Source organism: Lemur catta, chromosome 23 (assembly GCF_020740605.2).
Source record: "Lemur catta isolate mLemCat1 chromosome 23, mLemCat1.pri, whole genome shotgun sequence".
Taxonomy (NCBI): Eukaryota; Metazoa; Chordata; class Mammalia; order Primates; family Lemuridae; genus Lemur; species Lemur catta.
In genome coordinates, this window is record NC_059150.1 from 783,277 (window position 1) to 804,078 (window position 20,802).

At 44.0% G+C, this 20,802-nt stretch overlaps 1 protein-coding gene across 1 annotated transcript in view; it reads left to right on the plus strand.

Annotated features, from left to right (window-relative positions):
- The window catches only part of CRB1 (crumbs cell polarity complex component 1), a 121,257-nt gene that overhangs the window by 82,084 nt on the left and 18,371 nt on the right, over positions 1 to 20,802 (plus strand). The window contains exons 8-12 of the mRNA XM_045536513.1: positions 72 to 619; positions 2,042 to 2,207; positions 5,182 to 6,088; positions 9,110 to 9,238; positions 13,254 to 13,380. Of these exons, the coding sequence (XP_045392469.1) occupies positions 72 to 619; positions 2,042 to 2,207; positions 5,182 to 6,088; positions 9,110 to 9,238; positions 13,254 to 13,380 (1,877 nt within the window). The remainder of the gene's footprint in view (positions 1 to 71; positions 620 to 2,041; positions 2,208 to 5,181; positions 6,089 to 9,109; positions 9,239 to 13,253; positions 13,381 to 20,802) is intronic.

A 20,802-nucleotide genomic window follows, 5' to 3' on the forward strand; every position in this document is an offset into this window, starting at 1 on the left:
TTCTTACTGTGACCTCTCAAGATGTTTCGTTTTTCTCCTCCTCCTCCTCCTCCTCTATTTTGACGTTGAAGAGTACGTGGCAGGCAGATTCGGCCACGAGGACTCCACCGGCTACGCTGCCTTCACGCTTGGTGACAGCCACGAGGAGAACATCAGCCTGTCCATGTTTGTCCGGACCCGCCGACCGTCCGGCTTGCTTCTCGCTTTGGAAAACAGAACTCACCAGTTCATCCGTGTCTGGATAGAGCGCGGGAGACTGGCAGTGCTGGCTCCAGGCTCCCCCAAACTGGTAGTGGAATTTGTCATTAGTGATGGAAATGTCCACTTGATATCTTTGAAAATCGAGCCAAGTAAAATTGAACTCTATCAGTCTTCACAAAACCTGGGATTTATTTCTGCTCCTACCTGGAGAATCCAGAGGGGAGATGTCCTCTACATCGGCGGCCTACCTGACAAGCAGGAGACCGAAGTGAGTGGTGGGTTTTTCAAAGGCTGTATCCAAGATATAAGACTGAACGACCAAACCCTGGAATTGTTCCCAAATTCAACAAATAATGCATCTCTCAATTCAATTCTTGTTAACGTGACCAAAGGCTGTCCCGGAGACAATATGTGTAAGGTAAGACTATTCATACCAACGATGTATGTATTATGTGCTAAAATGTTATTTTATTAAGTAGATAATTTATTAAAACCATTCCTTGTCCATGAAGACAATGTTACTGAGCCTTCGGACATAGAATAAAGCTTCATGTATATTTTTCCCTGCAAGACTGGGCAATTTACAGTGAGCCATAGAAATACAACCCTGATCTTACTGGCATCATGGGCTACTTAACTGATCAAGGCAACTCCAGCTACAGGGTTCTCCTCGCTCACAACAATGAAGTCACTTAACAACAATAGCATTTTAATTCCTAAATTCTTAATAACATCCCAGAGGTTTAACATAATTAGCGTTTTTATGAAGATACTGTAAACTGTATCTTGAATGTGCAGCTACTATTGTTTTGATCTCTTATTAAGTTAACAAGAAGAGAAAATCTGAGAGGCAACTTCTTTTTGGTAGTTGGATTTGAAATCTTATGAAATATAATTTCTCAGAGCCCATGCTTTATTTGGATATTTTGTACACTCCTCTAAGAGCTGCTTAAATGTAAGAAATGTCAGCCCTGTGTGACCTTCCAAAGGAAAAGAAGGAAACATATTTACATGTGTCTCCAACTATTTCCATGCTAGGTTTGGTTCTAAACACAAAACAAATGAATTATTGTAACGTTATTACAGGAATACTTACAATGTATCAGGCACTATTTCGCATGAATTAATCTGTTTAATTCTGCCAAAGGACTACTATATGGAGCAGGCATTATTGTCCTCCCAATTGATGTTATTTACAGATAAAGTAATTGAAGGTTAGAAAGGTTATGCTACTAGCCCAAGTCACATGTTAATAGTAAATCTGGAACAAATACAGTCCAGGCTCTAATAAACTTCTTTTTAAATACTTCTGAATACTTTGTGAGTGATCTTGTGAGATGTCAAATAATAGTATCTCTCTGATTCAGAGGCAGAACAGCCAGTGGGGTTGGGGGTTCACTGAATTGGGACCCAGAGGATCTAAGTACCAAGTTTCATTATTTCATTTATTTACAGGATCTTGGGAAATCATAGAGGCCTCAGTTTCCTCATGTGTAAAAACGTGTAATAGCTTCTACCTAAAATGACAATTAGTGCATGTGAAAAAGTCACTGGTAATTTGTAAATTGCAGAGAGTATTGTTATACTTAAAAAAAATCCTCCTTGTGTTATTTATCCATTTTACATAGTTTCTCCCTTTCTCCTCTTTCTGTCTCTCCCCACCCTCTTTTAGAAAGCAGTTTGCAATGGGAGTAGCCAGTTTTGTTCTGTTTAATAAACAACGGAAATTAAAAGTTTAAAGCATAAATGTGTAGGGAAATTAGCGTTTCGAAATAACAGGTATGTGGTCTCAGCTTCACCGTTCTCACATTCAGTTGCCTCCGATTTCTTCCCTGCCCAGGCCACGCCCTGTCTCAATGGAGGCGTCTGCCACACGCTATGGGACGACTTCTCCTGCTCCTGCCCCGCACACGCGGCCGGGAGGGCCTGCGAGGAAGCCCGGTGGTGCGGACTCAGCCCCTGTCCCCCCGCAGCGCAGTGCCAGCCGGTGCCCCAGGGATTTGAATGTAGGTAGAGCTCAAGCCATCGTCCCCCGACTAAATTGGGGCATTTCATTTGTTCTAAGAGGAAACACAGGAAAAGAACGCAGACATAGCCAGTGGCAAATACAGATCATCATTAGCAGAGAGGTTGGGCTGCACGATAAATGTAATGCGCCCGAATCATCCTGGCACTGTCCCCCCAACCCATTGGTCTGTGGAAAAATCGTCCTCCATGAAACCAGTCCCTGGTGCTGAAAACACTGGGGGACTGCTGGCCTGACATGTATGAGCCCTAGAATTCATTTCTGTTACTTGTATAATTTAATTTTATGTGATCTTGTGACCCTATTGTATTTTGTTTTCAAGTAATATATCTTGAGAAGATTAGGTCCAGTAGAGAGAACAACGTACTCTTGAGAGTGCGGCTGACACGTGACCCTGAGTTTGCCTGTAGGAGTTTTAGTCATTTCTATCTCTGTATCGTACCAAAGTTTAAACCAAGATTCAAAAATTTACAACTCACCTTAGAAACCGAGGTGTTTACTGTGGCAAAGTTCCCTGAAGAAAATGCAAAGGATAAATGTTGTCATGTGTATTGTGGTTTTTAGCTAGTTGACAAGAGTGATTTCAGTGTGCTCAGCCGTGTTAGTAAAATAAATTCATATAGTATCACAGACAGTATTCTTCGTTTAGGAGTTGGAGATGATGAGATTTGTCATTTTAATATTTATGTTAAAACATGTAATGAGACACTTTTTGCTCTTTCCCTCCTTAAATCCCCAGATCCAAACCTGGCAGGAAAAAAACACAACAATTAAAAGAAATAAGATCAACAAAATTTTAATCTAGTCAAATAATGTACCTGAATTATAACAATCGAATGATATACTTACGTTTCCTCCTGCTGTGGTTTCTAATACTTATCTCAGTTTCCAGAATCAGGGTGGAGTTATTTTCACAGGATATTCATTTACTAATGTTTACTGAGCACCTGCTCTGCAGGAGGCAATATTCCAGGCACAGGGATTTAGTGAAAACCTCGTCAGAGAAGATCCCTGACCTCGCAAACGTCATAGTCTAAAACAGAAGATCAATGAACGAGTAGACAAATAAACAACATAATTGCAAATGGTCACAGCTATGCAGAAAGTTAAGCAGAGTGGTGGAAAAGAGAGCAGATGCCGGGAGGAAGCTGTTTCAACTTGGATAGTCAGAGCTGCTCAGAGGAGGTGACATTTGAGCAGATGCCAACTTCGAGGGGGAGCGGGAAGATCCGGGGGAGGATCCTCCAGGTGTAAATAGCAGCAGGTGTAACAGGCCTGGGAGGGGAACGAGCGTGGTGTCTTCGATGAATGGTAAGAAGTTTTTGTGGCCATAGCATGTGGGTAAGAAGGGAGCGGTAGCATTTGGAATTGGAGAGGTAGCCAGGAGTGAGATCGTGCAGACGCTTGCGGTGATTAGAACTCAGGATTTCTTCCTGGATGTGATGGTCGCTAATGCCGGTCTCCGTCAAGGAGCGGCTGTTGTGTTGATCCGCTCGGCAGTGGAAGCAGGGACACTAGGAGTATTGATTAGTCCGTTTGGAAGATCATGCCGGTTGGGTGTGGTGCTGACTCATGAGGTCATGACCGTGTTTTAAGGTCGTTGCTACTGAGCAGGAGACATGATGAGAAGAGAGAACTGGCCCCTGGATTGAGTGACACGACGTCCTTCATCGTGGCCTTGGTGAGAGCGGATTCGGGGCAGTGGTCGGGACAAGGGCTTGAGGGTCATATATGCAGGAGAGACTGGGACGCGAGAGAGTGGACACGATGATGACATGAAACTATGGGGAGAAGTTTTGCTGGTGAAGCGAATAAGGAAATAGGAAAGCAGCAGGATCGGGGGTGTCAGGCTGTGTTTCTGGGTCGTGTGTGTGCTTGCACTTTTCAAGATTGAGACAGTTACAGCTCAGGCGTATACTGATGAGAAGCAACAAAAAGGAAGGGAGAAGGTGACGCAGCACAGAACGAGGGTGTGTGTAGGAATAAAGCCTCAGAATATGAACGTGAAAACCTCCAGCGCGTCCCTGGAAGGGCTGATCGAGGATGGGAATGAGGATTGTTACAGGACGGAAGGCAGAGTGCGTCGAGACACTGTTAGTTTTCCAGATCTGGGGCAAAGCTGGGACAGCTACTATCTCTCCTGTTTTCTCAAGACAGTATCATTGGAGATGATACGCTGAGACAGTATCAGATACTATAAGAGACAGAGCAAGCTGTGAATCAATGATCTTGCAGAATGGAAGGAATATTTTTAGTAGAGAAATGCAATAAGATTGCCCAGCAGTGCTGTGCTCATGTGTGATATAGGGGCACAGAGTGAAGCAATCGGTACGATTATGTATTTCTCTCCCAGCCGTGTGAAAGTACTCGAGTGCAGTACAGAGCTGGTAGCTGGCACGTGACTCGTGTTTTGCCAGGCAAGTGGGTCAGTAACTTGGAATACTATTTTTAGCTGCCTACTGATCAGCTTAATTAGAAACCAGACTCCATGGTTAATTTGGTCTGTCACCATAGCTAGATTTGTAATTTCTTTGTGCTCAGTTTCTTTATGTATAAAATGGATAATGAATGCTTTATTTGTGGGAGCAAATGCAAAATAAAAATTGGCATGCATTAGGATTTCCGTGGAAAACAAATGTATGGTTTGGGTTTCGGTACCAGACCATCCAGGTTTTACGTGCTACCTTTATTATTTATTAATTACGTGGCCATCAACAAATTACTTAACTTCTGTGAGTCTCAAATTCTTCTTTCATAAAACAGGGATAATAATAATAATACCTGTATTGAAGAGCTCTATATTAGGAATAATATAAAAGCAACTATCACAGTGCCTGGCATGTATCAATCAATATGTGATGTCATTAACACAGTGATCGTTACTATTAATAAAGGTATTTAAGCAAACTACAGCTTTAATAAAGTTGCTGATTGGTATTGCCTTCTCTCTTTAGGTATTGCAAATGCCGTTTTCGATGGACAAAGCAGTGAAGTATTATTCAGAAGCAATGGGAAGATCACCAGGGAACTCACCAATATCACATTTGGTTTCAGAACCAGGGACGCAAATGTGATGCTACTGCGTGCAGAAAAAGAGCCTGAATTTCTTAACATTAGCATTCGAGATTCCAGATTATTCTTTCAGCTGCGAAGTGGCAACAGCTTCTATGTGCTGCGTCTGACGAGTGTGCAGTCCGTGAACGACGGCACGTGGCACGAGGTGACGTTTTCCATGACAGACCCGCTGGCCCAGGCCTCCCGGTGGCAAATGGAAGTGGACGACCAGACACCCCCTGTGACCAGCGCGACTGCGACCGGGAGCCTCGGGTTTCTGAAGGACGACACGGACATCCACGTGGGTGGCCAAGCCACTGCCAGCACCAGGGGCCTGGAGGGGTGTCTGAGCACGATAGCAATCGGAGGCATATTTCTCCCTTACTTTGGAAATGTTCGTGGTTTCGCTGATAAACCTCAGGAAGAGCAATTTCTCCAAATCTCTGCGCATTCGGTGGCTACCGGGTGTTTGCAGCGGGATGGCTGCGCCTCCGGCCCCTGTCTGCAGGGAGGGAGCTGCGAAGACACCTACAGCTCTTACCGCTGCTCTTGTCCTCGGGGACGGTCAGGGACGCACTGCGAGCTCCACGCCGACGACTGCTCCTCAGACCCCTGTATCCATGGCAACTGCTCGGCCGGAGCGGCGGGCTCCCGCTGCAGGTGTGAGCCCGGGTACACCGGTGTGAACTGTGAGGTGCAGGTAGACCATTGCCAGGGTCACCAGTGTGCAAACGGGGCCACCTGCGTTGGCGGCGTCAATGGCTATTCCTGCCTCTGTTTGGGAAATTTTACGGGGAAATTTTGCAGGTGAGCATGAAGTCTGTGTACACTGTGGCCTTTGGAGCTATGCTCTGCAGCGCTTTTCTTGTCAAACTGGAAAACCCTCTCTTCGCTGTGTGCACATGTGCTGAGCGGAACAGGGCTGACCCTTGTCACTTCACCACGGTTTGCTCGTGTCAAGACAGGGCCTCACTCGCTGGGATGTCCCCCAGGTAGGAACGGTGGTGTTTCCGCCAGACTTGAAGCAAAGTGTCTTCTCAGTCGTCTGTGCTAGAACATCTCTCATGAGCTACAGCCCCAGGGGCTGACAGATCGAAGGCCTCAGGAAACAGATACATTTACAATAAACACGAAAGTCGAATTTTAGTATTGTTAGGGAAGGCCTGACTTTTACCGCTAAAATAATGCCCTGGGTTATTTCATGCAGGTAAATATTGTAAAATCCTGAAAAGACTACATTACAGTATACAGTAGACCCCCGAACAGCTCAGGGTTAGCAGTGCCCAACCCCGTGCAGTCGAAACCCACATATAACTTTTGACTCCCCCAAAACAATCATTAATAGCCTACTGTTGACCAGAAGCGTTACCAATAACATAAACAGTCAATTAGTGCATGTTTCGTATGTGTGTTATGTACTGTACTCTTGCAATAAAGTAAGCTAGAGAAAAGAAAATGTAACTAAGAAAATGGTAAGGAAGAGAAAATATGTTTACTATTTATTAAGTGGAAGTGGGTCATCCTGAAGGGTCCTCATCCTCGTCTTGACACTGAGCAGGCGGAGGAGGAGGGGTTGATCTTGATGTCTCAGGGTGGCAGGGGCAGAAGAAGATCTGCGTGTGAGTGGACCTCTGCCATTCAAACACGAGTTGTTCGGGGTCAACTGTAAGTTCAACACTGTGAAATATGACTCTCACACAAATAGAAAGTGAAAACGTTTTGATAATTTTGCTATGATTTAATGAGGGAATTTATGAAATATAAAAACCAGGTCAAAAGACAATCTAAAGAATACATATATATACACACACACACACACACACACACACACACACACATGCATATTTATATTTAAATGAGAACAAGTAAGCGGATTTACAAATAAATGCAAAACTGCTTACTATCCTATAAGGCAACAAAATTAATGTTTGAAATCATCTTTTCTGTAGTCTGACAATCAATGGCATTGCTCATTAAAAATGTATTTGCATTTCAATGAACAAGATTCATACATATTAATATCATTTTCTAAAACTTACAGGGTTGTAATGTAGCTTAGTAAAGCAAATCTAAGCCACACATCACTACAAAACCAGGCTTGCTCAGAGGGTCCGCACACGCCACTGAAAGAATACCCCGTCATCTCTTAGCCATTTCAAAGTACTTCACAATTTTTTCCTAAAACTACAAAAGCAGTATTTTAGTTCTAGCAACGACCTCCATTTCATGTTATATAAACAGAGATAAGAAAAATATTTTCCTTCTAAGTCACATTGCTTCACTATTTCCATGTAAGTAGAAGTCGTTATTGTTTTTACAACTTATATTGCTTTAAATTTACTAAATAATTGAGTCATTACGGGGAGGTGAGAGGGTTATCATTAACTCCAGGACTTTGGCAAGAACACCTGGAATGGGTTGGCCTGTGGACGACACACTGATGCAGAGGTGGCAGCTTAGTTGCAGGAATCTCCTAGCAGACACAATGTTTAGCCACCCCTGTCGGCAGTTGTGTGTCTCTCCGCAGCATTTACTGTTGCCCAGAGGCTGTGAGGCAAGACACAGTGACAGGTGCTAAGTGCTGACATTCCTGTGAGACGTTGTTTCCCCTGAGTTAACCAGCTCCTTTGCCAATGGATAATCTGCCTATTTAAAAGCAAGAGAAATTCAGGATCAAAATCAGTAGTATTCCACAGTGACTTCGGATAAGCAGAATAAACATATAGGCCCTAGTAACTAGTTCTCCAATTTTTTTTTTCTGCCTAATTCATCAAAGTCAAGTTCTCGAAGACAAAAGTTCTCAAAAGTACCTTCTAATGAGATTCAGGAATTGTTTATTAAACCTAAGATGTATACAAAGCTCGATATTTGCATTGCTAATTGGCGCCTTTCAAAGCTGGTTGACATTTTTGGCTCTTCTGAAAAGTCCTTATGATATCTTCTTTTTAAAGTAGAATTGATTAGCTCTTGTGGGAAGAGACACACTTAGCCTCATGTAGGCCATTTCTCCAAATTAGCTGCAGCAAACACAACAGGACAAAATCCAGTTCATCCTACATTTCCTGAATATTTATTATGTATCCGATGCCGGGCACATATACAGTGTGTCAAAGGCCTGAGCAACACTCTGCAAATCATCTCAAACGTGGAGCCTCCAAAGCAATGGATTTTATCTTGCAGTTTAGCTCTGCTTATCTTCTAACAATTTGTTCTTTCTTCTGTAAGGATTCTCTAATGCACAGCTCTGTTGCTGTACCAGAAAGTCACGCTCTGAATTCACATGCAGTCACATTCAGTGCTGTCTACACACCTCCTGGACAGCATGTGGCCGGCTTTCTGCAGTTATGATTTACTAGACAGGGAGCGGCAAGGCTTTGGCAGGGCAACCGGAGTTCAGCTCCGAAAGCCGACAGGAAATCGCGTGAGTGCTTGGGTACCAGAGTGCTGTCCTTGCTTTCCTGGCCTTTATAGAGATGCCATTTTCCTATGGCCTTGGTTGATTTATTAGCAAGGCAGCGGCAAATGTAGTTATAGCAAGTTCTTTTCCAGCCCTTAATTTATGGCCACCTCACGGCATAGATCTTGAGTCACGAGTGAAAACTGCGAGGAGGCGGAAGATGTATAGCGGTGCTTGTCACGGTCCCTCCAGCAGGAGCTTTTACTGGGGAAAGTGATGCTTTTATGATGCAGCAGAATTGAGCATTTGTAGCTCCTCCAGCCTGAGTCCTTAATTAGTTTGGCATTGACTACGTATATGAGTTTATCAAAAAATTTTTCTTGAATGAAATGAACAATGAGCCGCTGTGACTGGTCCTTTTATCTCTGCAGACAGAGCCGATTGCCCGAGACAGTCTGTGGGAACCAGCACGCAAACCTCACGTGCCACAACGGCGGCAGCTGCGCGGAGCTGCGGGCCGGGCTGCGGTGCGTGTGCCGGGCCGGCTTCGCGGGAGAGCGGTGAGTCGCGGGAGAACGTCACGGGCCAGAGTTCTGGGCTAAAGAACGATGGGATTACTGGAAGTTCACTTTTTCCTCCAATTTTTCATCTCAGTTCCCATAGGAAAATCTGTGCTGAAATGTGGGTCCAGACAGAGTCAGACAATAAAAAAAGAAGAAAAATTACAGTTTAGGTCAAAGGAGAGAACAATTTATCAGCCAAGACTTCAAATAGGAAAATATGATTTTTTAAAAATGCATAATGTGCTGTTTTTCTTTCTTGTAAGTACTTCTGGATTCGTGGTTTTTCCCCACTAACTCTAACACATGGTGCAAAGGTGGTGGCTTTGAAGTGAAATAAAATACACCTAATTCTATACCTCATAGCACCGCCTCCAACCCGAAAGGTATATGCACCTTATCCAAGTGAGTCTGCCTCTCCCAGAGAAAACTCCTTCAACCAGTGCAGGCATTGTTAGTGTGGAGTTGTTGGTCAACGGCTTCAGATGGTCTGTGACCTGCTGAAAATGTGGCAAATTTCGGTTATGGATTGGACTGGCTAGGGGTGCGTCAAGGGTAGAGGGGATGAATACTCCATGGCTTTTGTATCAGATTCTCAAAGGGACCTAAGTTCCCAAAACAGTTGCAAACCAGGCTCTCTTTAATACAGATATCATACAAACAGATAATAAATAGTTAACCATTCGTTTAGCTCCGTGCCATGCACCTTACAAATACCATCCCTAATCCTTATAGCTCTGCAAGGAAGGTTTTACGATTTGCACTTTGCATACGTGTAAACTGAGGCTGAGAATTGGCAGATTAGGTTCCAATCCACATGTGTTGCTGCAGCGAGGTCGAACTGCCTTCCCAGCTCTGCTCATCTATTTGATGCGCTGGCAACACTGCGAATACAACCCCGCTCACCGTAATTTTTTAAAAATGGGAAAAGTGCTGCTCTGTCTCCTATACCACCCACGGTAAGATACACTGATATCTGATCAGGCTTTCTACATTGAATGAATTAAATAAATTGAAATCAAACACACTTGACAAAGAGATTTCCACTGAATTAAGTTTCCCATAAAGGATAGTTAATACGATCGTGGATACGTTTGCACTCCATGGCAATTACACTTTGGATTACTTTGAATTTTCTAGTTTTCAGCTGGCTCTTTTGGTATCACTCAGATACAGATTTTTTGCCATTTTTACAAAACAGCAGGGAATCTAGGGTACACTTGCACTTTACGTCCGATGAGCTGTCTAACCCTCCTTCTGCTGTCGGGCTTGCGTGGCTCGGGCAGCCCGAGTGCATCTGTGGGTGGAAGGAGAGGCCTTAAGTCACCGGTCCTTTCCTCTGCTCAATTTCTATTGTCAGCTTATTAACAGACACCACTCAGTTGGCCTCCGATTCTATATGTCCTCAAAATACTGTAGTTTTTTTTGTTCCTAAATTTTAACAACTCCTTAACTGCCTTTGAGTGCTGATAACTCCCTGGCTGAGTGTCACCGTGTCTGCTCAGTGGCAAACTGCCCCAGAGCGGCACCCAAAGCCCCGCGTTATTTTTCTCTGCTACTCACTCATTGTCTCTATTTATAACAAACGTTTCCGTTTCCTCTGCTATTTATTTGCTTAAAAAAAATTACATTTGGCATTTAAATTCAAATTATTGATTTGAAACATGGAAAGAAAAGAAAGCTCAGAGTTTTACTTCCTCTTCCCTATAAACTTTTCGTCTGGATAAACTTCTCTGAGGCAAAATTATTTCTAAAACAGTGAAACTGTGTTTGTGCAATAGATTCTGTTCTTGCAAAATCCTTAACCTTAACCATTATTCGTTCATTCACTAAACACTGATGGATGTATTTTTACTTTCCATCCATTAAGTAACTGGTCATGAAAGCTCCAGTGGTGCTTGTAAAGCACATGTATGTGCTGTTCACTGTTTAGTTCAGAAGAAAAATAGGAAAGAAAGCAACGGAGAGTGGCTGGCTAGAGGAAGACTGGAAAATGCTGGGCAGTCTCTCACAGGCTAGGAAAATGTGACTTCCACAACGCCCGAGGATATTGAAGATATTCGTCCTCTAATAAGCTGACTTCTCTCCTGCCTGGCTTAAACCTCCAGCTTCATAGTGTCGTCCCGGCAGGTTTGGAGTGATAGATGGTGTGAACGCTCGGCCCACCCAGGACAGAGAGTGCTTGGCCGGCGCCCGAGAGCTGTCGAGTTCTGCTCAGATCTAATCAGAGAAGTTCCTTCCAACCCAGAAGCATGAGCCAAAAAAGGAAAACAAAATGTCTCAGCTATGCGTGGTATCCGGCGGGATAAGGAGCTGTTTTTCTTGGAAGAAATCTTTGTTTTCCTTTCTACCTTGTGTTGGCCCAGCTCACTACCTCATCCGCTTTCATTTCGAGCCTGGCGATTAGTCTCTGACTCAGACATGCAGGTCTTACCGTTTGGGGAGGTAAAGGAAAGAAAAAGGGGAAATTAAAAATTGTTTATATCAAACCTCAACATCATAAGCTGCACTGCAGAGATTTTATATGAATTTTGCAAAATAGATGCCTTCATTAGTTCTCCATCCAAGGTCTTAGCAGCGTGTTTGGCACATAGTAAGTGTTAAATAAATATCTGCTGAATAACTGAATGAATGATTGGGGAATTAATCAATGAATACACAGAAAGAGAAGTTCTTGGTGGAAAATTAGGCAAAAAAAAAAAAAAAAAAAAAAATGACAGTGCCCAGGGAAAGGAAAACATTCAGTTTACCTCAGAATTGATATCTCTTGCTTTGGAAAATTTGGCTTTTGAAAGTCACTCTACCTAAACATTCAGAAATTATGGCTGGCTATTGGAACACATTTATTAGCAAGTCAAATCTTCTAATTATTTACTTTTGCTTTTGCTAAAAAAAAAAAAAAAAAAAGGAGGGGCATTTCAAAGAAAATAATTCAAAATCTCCCAAAATAAACCATTTTTTTTTTTTTTTTTAAATCTCTCTTTGGTGAGTTTTTCCCCTTGGCCGGAGGGAACGGATGCATCAGGGTCCCGACAGCCTGAGGCAGGTTTGCCGCATGGACTCGGGGCTGGCAAAATGCAGCCTCACTCCAGTGAGCCCCACAAACTGAGCATCACTGTTGTCAGTGGGGAAAAAGCCAAACTCTGTAAAATAATTTTAAACAGATTTACTCTGAGCCAAATTTGAGGACCATGACCCGGAGCCACGCCCAAGAGGCCTTGAGCAAGTGGACTCACTGTGGCTGGGTCACAGGTGGGTTTTATACGTTTCAGGTAGACAGGGGTTATAGGTAAAGTCACAGATCAATACGTGGGGCGCGTACATTGGTTTGGCCTGAAAAGGTGGGCCGTCTCGAAGCAGGGGGCTTGCAGGTTATAGGTGGGTTTAGAGATTCTTTGGCTTGTAATTGGCTAAAGACAGGAAGCTTTGTCTAAAGGCTTGGAATGTTTTAACATAGTTGCTGTTTATCAGAGATGAGCCTTGGACATCTATTTGTTGTGTAAATTGAGGACCTGCAGCTGTGTCTTGCAAACCCTTAGGCCTGTTAATGAGTGACAAAGGGTGTCCCCAAGGGAGGGAGGGGCATGATAAGATACGTCTGACCTCCTTCCTCCTGGCAGGCAATTTAGTTTTAGTATATTCCTTTTGGCCACGAAGGGGTCCATTTAGTCACCCGGTAGCAGGGTGAGCCTTAAAATTTTATTTTAGTCATTAGTGCGCTTGAGGGAGAGACTGGCTCACGCACGGCCCAGTTTTCTCTGGTTTTCTAAATATTTGCATGCTTTCCCGTTCTAATCAATTCTCTGTGTGTCTGTATGTGCACAAATTATTTCCGTTGAAACCAAGCTTTGTTAAAGGCAGTTTGGGGATCATCTCCCCCAGAGCCCAGTCCGTGCAGACTGTGCGGGGCTGGGAGGCTGAGCCAGGTGGAGAAGGCAGATTGTCTCTTTCCCCGTTTTGCAGCCCGTTTACTCAGCAGGGGCCCGGGTTCCTGCCGCCTCTGTTTGTGTTCAAGGTGTGAAGAGGACGTGGACGAGTGCGCCTCGGACCCCTGCCTCCACGGGGGCCGGTGCCGCGACCTGCCCGGCGGGTTCCAGTGCCTGTGCCCCGCGGCCTTCGCCGGCCCGCGCTGCGAGCTGGACGTGAGCGGCCTGTCCCTCTACGTGTCCCTGCTGCTCTGGCAGAACCTCTTCCAGCTGCTGTCCTACCTGGTGCTGCGCCTGGACGACCGGCCCGTGGTCGAGTGGGGCGGACAGGAAGACCCCTGACACGGGCCCAGCGTTCCCAGACGCAGGGCCTTGGCTCACTGTAGATCCCTGGGGAAAAGGGGAGGGGACCAACTTGCAAATGAAAATACATTCAGGGCCTGTGATAGGCGTATCACAAGCACTTGGTGTGCACAGAAGGTATTGTGCCCACTAGTTTGAAATATGAAAAAATATTTTCTTCGCACAGTCAGAAATACCTCATTTTTGAGTGTGTTTGATGCAGATATATTGTCACCCTTAACACTTCTGTGTTTCAGTGACCATCTGCAGTTAAGAAATCGTTTTCTTCCCACTCTGTTCTGTGCGTAAGTACTTGCATGTCGTGAGTTGCCCTCAACCACGATGATTCTATTTTCATTTTACGTCCTTTCATGCCCATCTGTTACTCATGACATGAAAATCTGAAAGGTACTGATTAGACGTACTGAGTGTGTTCATCTATGTTTTCGTACAAAGCTATTTCAGCGAACTGTCGCCAGTTCTCTGATACGTGATAAATATATGAAGAAAGGGCAGGGAGTTACGTCACATCCCTAAAGATGGAGAAAGGGAATCATCTGGTATCAATACGCAAATTACACCTCACCAATATAATTTCTGATTCCATAAAACCACCTTGTTCTCCAACAAAATAACCTTTTTTCTCTGTCTTTTGCTGGGTTATTTTCCCTTTTTCTCACCAAGAGAAAAATTTTTTGCTGATTGCTTATGAATTTATGAGCTTGTTGAGTTCTCTATTGGACTGATTTCAGTTGCTTTTCAATGAATATTTAACAAAAATAAGGACTGTAGTTTATACATACACCAAAAAGGTATATATTACAAAACCTGAGTTTTCCTAGAGGCATGTTTATCGGAAATTTGCAAGTAAATTTATACTCTTCAAGTATCTTTCTGAAAAAACCATAAAAACATAGTACCTATTATAATCAAAATATATTTGGCATTATTTTTTAAAATAAATGTATTTTAAAATGATGGTTACATAAAGTAAATTAACAAGATACAAAAGTTAATATGTTCTTAATTATAAAGATTATAGAGATTATAAAATAATAAGAAAAAAACTGCTAACATTTTTATTGTTTCTACTGACATGTTATCATTTACACTAAATGTCTTTGCATGGATATATCCTTCCAAAGAAGGCATTATTTATATTCATTTAAAATGAAAATAGTTTGATCCTATGAATTAATTCAGAAAGCAACTGAAATAACAGTGGCCTGCTAGTGTCATTTTGTCAACGTGTCTGTCTGTGTCTTTAGGAGCTGCCCTGGTTTGAAAATGTAAGGATAATTTATTCATTGGATGATATCCAATGCTCATTGAACACCAATTGTTTTAAGAAAGTTTTTTTCCTGTGGAAATGACCAAGGTAAAATTAAATATACCATTCAAATAAACAAGGCTAAAATAGTACACTATAAAGGCAAAGGAAATGTATCTCATTTTATTTTGCAACAGTAATAGAAGATCTTATGTAGCAAATTCACGTCCTTTGGAGGACGGGGAGTCGCTTCAAACTGGGAGCGACTCATTGGAAGTTTCCTTTAGACTCATCCGTCTCCCTCACGTCCAAGACTGCTGCTTCGGATGATCTGTCCCAGAGTTAGATTTTGTGGCCAAGAATCTTCGAGAAAACCTTCCCAGCAATATTTGCATTCACAAGTATTTTCAATAAGCACAAACTAGATTGTAGCCAGAGACCATATGTATAGTTTTCAGCTTTACTCCCTTCTAGACATATCTAGACTTACGTTGAGGTCATTCCAAATGTAATATGTCCCCTACCAAATACATGTAAGAAATAGTCACAGTCTTTCTCTGTTGTCACTGTAATTGTCAGTTGCTTCTCAGTTTTCCAGATGGCTTGCTGTCATGAGGTATCTGACTTAAAAACTGTCCCCTTTCTCTTTATTCTTCTGTACTTTCAACTTCCTTGTGTGTGACTATGGCTTTTACATGTTTGCACAGAAAAATAAAACCTTTGTTTCTATATCTTCTATTTCTCATCCTCTGATGGTGTCTGTCTTCGTTTGCCTTGACTGTGTCTTGCACGGTAGAATGTCCACCAGCCAGACGTGCACACACACACACACACACACACACCACACAGTGAACACACACACCTCACCACACACACACACCTCACCACACAGTGAACACACCACACAGTGAACACACACCACACAATGAACACACACACACCCCACACAGTGAACACACACACACAGTGAACACACACCACACAGTGAACACACCCCACACAATGAACACACACACACAGTGAACACACACCACACAGTGAACACACACCACACAATGAACACACACACACCCCACACAATGAACACACACACACCCCACACAGTGAACACACACACACACACACACCACATAGTGAACACACACACCACACAATGAACACACACACACCACACAGTGAACACACACCACACAGTGAACACCCCCCCCACACACACACACAATGAACGCCGCAGCACGGCTGCTGATCATCCTGAACTGTAATCTCGTTCCCCAGTTGTGTCACTGCAAGTAAACACCTGTGGCGTCAAGGTCAAGGTCCCACGTACTATCCTTCTCTGACGAGGAACGCTCTAGTTGGCTTTCTGGGATCGATTGTCCTTAGTGCTGGTTGCCCCTGCCGAGTGCAGCCATGGGCCAACCCAGCTCTCAGGTTTCTGTAACCCAAGTGACAGAAATTCACGCAGATTCCTCTGGACCAAACTCCTAAAACGTAGCCCGTATTTACCTGGATAAAAATTAATTGCATTTTGCTCATCTTTCAGACTTAACATTCCCGCTAAACAGGGGGATTTAACATTGCCGCCTCCCCCACTGTGTGCACGTACGTGGGGGTGGGTTTCAGCACCATCTTTCTGCAGGATGGGGGAGGAGGAGGACGGGCAGGGCTGGAGAACTTGGCGGCACAGAGAGACAACTCAGTTCACCTCGTGCTGTCAAGGACTTACCTGTGCCAGGGGCTGTGATCAGCCATTTAAGAATACGTAATGTTTCCAATTATGTGTTTTCAATACAGGGTCAATTAAAATTACTCACCTTGCAAACTCTTCACCAGATTTTGTTTAAAGATCGTTCTACTATTTCTAGGTTTTAAAATCAAAGGTATTAAGCTTTAATTTTGCAAAATTAAAACGAAGTTGTTTCTGGAAGTGGTGCCACATGAAATCTGAGTTTAGTGACTTAGGTGGGAAACCAGTGAGGAAAAGAAATCTGTGCCTTTCAACTGCCAATGTTGCTGATGGACCATGCCACAGCTCTGCTCCTGTGGATTTCTTCGATAAATGTTTAGCGCATAACTACTTTGTGCCATACGACGTCCTGGGCATACAAGTATGCATTAGACAAGACGCTTGCTCACGACAAGTTGAAAGTCTGTTGACGCAGGTGAGCAGACGGCAGGGCAGCTCCTGGGTCAGCGCCAAGCTACGGCGGGAACGCAGGACGCAGGAGGGCACCTTGCCCAGCCTTGCAGGTGGATGTGTGAGGTCAAGGAAATGTCCCAAAGCCATTAGGCCTGGGAAGGGGGGGTGGAGCCGTAGCGTTTCAGGCAGACGGGGCTGCAGGGCTGTGCGTGGTGGCTGGAGACGGCACGGTGCGGGGACATGGTGACACAGGCTGTGGAGCAGAACTCGTGCCAGTGCACTGTGGCAGAGACTTTGGCTTTTCCTCCTAACAGCAGTAGCGAGTCTCTGAAGGGTTTCAAACAAGACAGTGTCATGGTCACACTTGCGCTCCAGGAAGGTCCCTTAGGTTTCTACACAGAGAGTGGCTTAGAAGAAGGGCAAGACTGGACCCGGGAAGACACAGTCAGAAGCCTGTTCGGTGACACGGACAAGAGCGCAGGCGAGTTGGCACCACGTGTGTAGCTGAAGGGTGGCAGGGGAGAGGGTGGAGTGACAGAGTTTGCAGCAGGAAGGCCTCATGATTGCTTGGGAGAAGGCGTAGGTCTGAGGGAGCGGTGAGCCAACTTTGGTGAATATTATTTTTTAAATCTTTGTTGACTGAATGAGTGCAAGGTTCTGTGGGATATCTAAATAGTTGTTAATTAATCAGTGTGAATATTCCAGTCTGGAATTCAAGAGACATATCTGCGCTGGGTGTATAAATTAGGGTTTCATGTTATAGATGTATTGAACTTTGTATTCCATTCGACGTACATGTAATTGATTTGTTTATCTATTGCTCTGTCACAATCTTACCTCTAACTTTGCACCTTCGCACGATACACAATAATTATCTCACAGTTTCTGTGGACCAGGAGTCCAGGCGTGGATTAACTGGGTTCTCCGCGTAGGCTCCTGGAGGCAGCGAACTGTCAGCCAGGGTCGTGGTCTCGCCAGCCCGGCTAAGGAGGGTCCACTTGCAAGTCCACGGAGGCTGTTGGCCACGGCCCCCGTGTCCTAGACGAAGCCACGGATCCTGGCACGGGGTCCCCCGCACGGCTGCTCCCTGCCTCCAGCCAGAAAAAGACGGATGTTACAGTCTTACATTACACAATCACGTAATTGTGTGCGGTTAACACAATCGCATATATACTCTGAGCTTTACCATATTCCATTGGTTAGAAGCAAGTCACAGGTCCCGGCCACACTCAGGGTGAGGATCACACGGATATAAACGCCAGCAGGTGGGGACCGTGGGGTCCACCTGGAAAGTCTGTTGGTCTCACCTTCTCTCACATTCTCGTTTTCGCTCTGTGCTGCCTTCGCACATATTCCTCATGTTAATACGGATTAACCAGGCACTGATTGTGTACAATCCACTGATGGAGTGTAAATCCTACTACTTTTTAAATGTCTGGACATTTTATCATCTTACAAACCAAACTTTTCTTTTGCCTGTGTCCTATTTTCTCACTCTAATGGCTGTTCTTTATTCGACTTTCACATAACTGTGAACTAGTCTCATAGTCTCTTTCAGACCGTTCTATTGTTCAAGCTCTTGGAGGGCTCAGCCTCCTGGGTTTGTTCCTGCTAAATTTTACCCACAGAGTTTGTCTCCTTGTGATTTGTCATTTTTACGGGTGGTCACAACTTGAAGAGGATTCTCCTCTCCCTGTGGGAGTCCTTGGGCGCCGAGTTGCAAAACCATCCCTGGCCACGGTTCCAGCTTTAGTCTTTTGCTGGGCAGCCGGGGGGTGCGTTAGTCTGGTGCCTGCTTCTGTCTTCTCAGTTTGGGGGTTCTTACGTCTGGATAGTGTGAATTTGGTCTCCACATCCGATTTTGGTACAAGCCCTTCGTAAATATGATGTAAACTGTCTGTCCAGCCGCATCTCCCCCTGTCCCCTCACAAACTCCACTCTCAAGCCGCGTGGAGCTGTGCATGGCTTGTCACGACTCTTCCCCGACACGCTGCTCCGCCCAGCCGGCTTCGGTCCCCTCTTCCCTGCCCGGCGAACTCCCGTCCTTCCTGACGCCTCAGATCCACTATGAATTCACCCTTTCTCTGCCCCAGAAAAAGCTTCAGGTTTCATTGTTTCACTTTCTTGTTACTTTGTAGTTCTTTTCTCGTGCTTATTATTCGGTAATCGAATGATCTGTGCATATAAACAAAAACAACATTCAGTAATAAACTTCTCAAAGGCAGGGGCCATCTAACAGCTGACAGAGCTTTACAAATATTTGTAAAAGAATTACAGTAACATGGGGATCTTGAGAAGAAATTATGGTATTTAATATTCTTATGTTAATAAGGCTAAATGTTTACCTAGAATGAAATTTATCATGATATACTTGTAGCTACGTGAGCAAATGCAGCATATTTGATAATACAAGTAAGAATTTATTGCTAGTGGTATGTGCAGCAATGTCCAAAGAGTAGTGATGATGTCAGTCTGCGTTTTTATTTCCCTTTGGGTACGTCGGCATGGTGGTGACAGCTGCTTTGAAATCCTTGCTAATTCCAACAGCTGGGTCATCTTGCGATTGGTCTCCATTAATCAAATTGCCTCTGGCATATGTGTCTCATTTTTCTGTTTTTTTTTTTTTTTTAGTCTAGTAATTTTGGATTACATCCTGGGCATCGTATATTATATGTTGTAGAGACTATTATTTTCCCCATAATAGTTTTGTTAGTTTGTTTTAGGAGGCAACTAGCCAAGTCAAACTCTCAAGTCCACAGTGGTGCCTCCGTGGTTCACCACAGCTGGGATCTCCCGGTTATTCTGCCTGTAGCTGAGTCTGCCCCAGGTGTGTCTGTCGGGGGTTAGCCGGAGACTTAGACAGAAATCATTTTCAGAGTTTGAGGCACCTGCTCTGTCTCTCTCTGCTTTCCAGAATTTCTCCTTTACTTTCTAGCTGCGACAGGGAACCCCTACTCTTCTCTGGTCCTTCAAGCCCGCAAGATTGCAGATTTCTCTCCTAGTTTTAGTTAAACACCGTGGTGTTGATTAGGAATTGCAACTCAGAAAAAAAAAAAAAAATGACAATGACCCAGGGCCCTTCAGTGTTCTAAGCTCAATTCTCCTGAAGTTCACTGCGTACTTTTGGTTACTCACCAGTGTCCTTAGATTATTGTTTTTGCTATTCTATCTAGATTTTATAGCTGTTATCTGCCTAAGAGGTGGTTTAATAGAAGCTATTTTGTTACCATCACAAGTGGAAACTGTCATTTTGAGTAGGTAATCTTAGATTATATCAACGTACCTACGTGGGCCCAGAACGGGGATGTGGGTTTTTCTGTTGACTTCGCACCAACCAGGTCCCTACTTGTGGGCACCACGTTCTGAGGAAAACCCTGATGGCTGCCGGGGCCCAGAGAAAGGCATTTTAGAAACAGTTAAGGATAAAGGAATATTTTGTCTAGACAGAGAAGACTTAGGGAAAACATGAAACTGCCTTCACGTATTTGAATGGTTATCATGAGAGTGGAAAAGTGGATTTTTTTTCTATATTAATACACACAGTAGAAATGAGACAAAGGGGTGGAATTTATAGGAAGAAGATTTCAAGTGAACATACGGGGAAGCGAGTTCACATTAGAAGGATTCAGTAATGTGATGACTGATCACACCAAACCGACTCCCATCCCTGGAAGCATTCAGAGAGAATCTAGGTGCCCGTATGTCAGGAACATTATGGCGAATACGCGCTGATTGGGAGAGATGCATGAACCCCACGATCTTTAAGCGTCTATAATTAGCTGATGAAGCACAACTAGTGTACTTTGTACATATGAAATTTCTCAAGATTATAGCACATATCTAACTTCGAGAATAATTTGTGTGTGTGTTTATTCAGCTTGCCCCA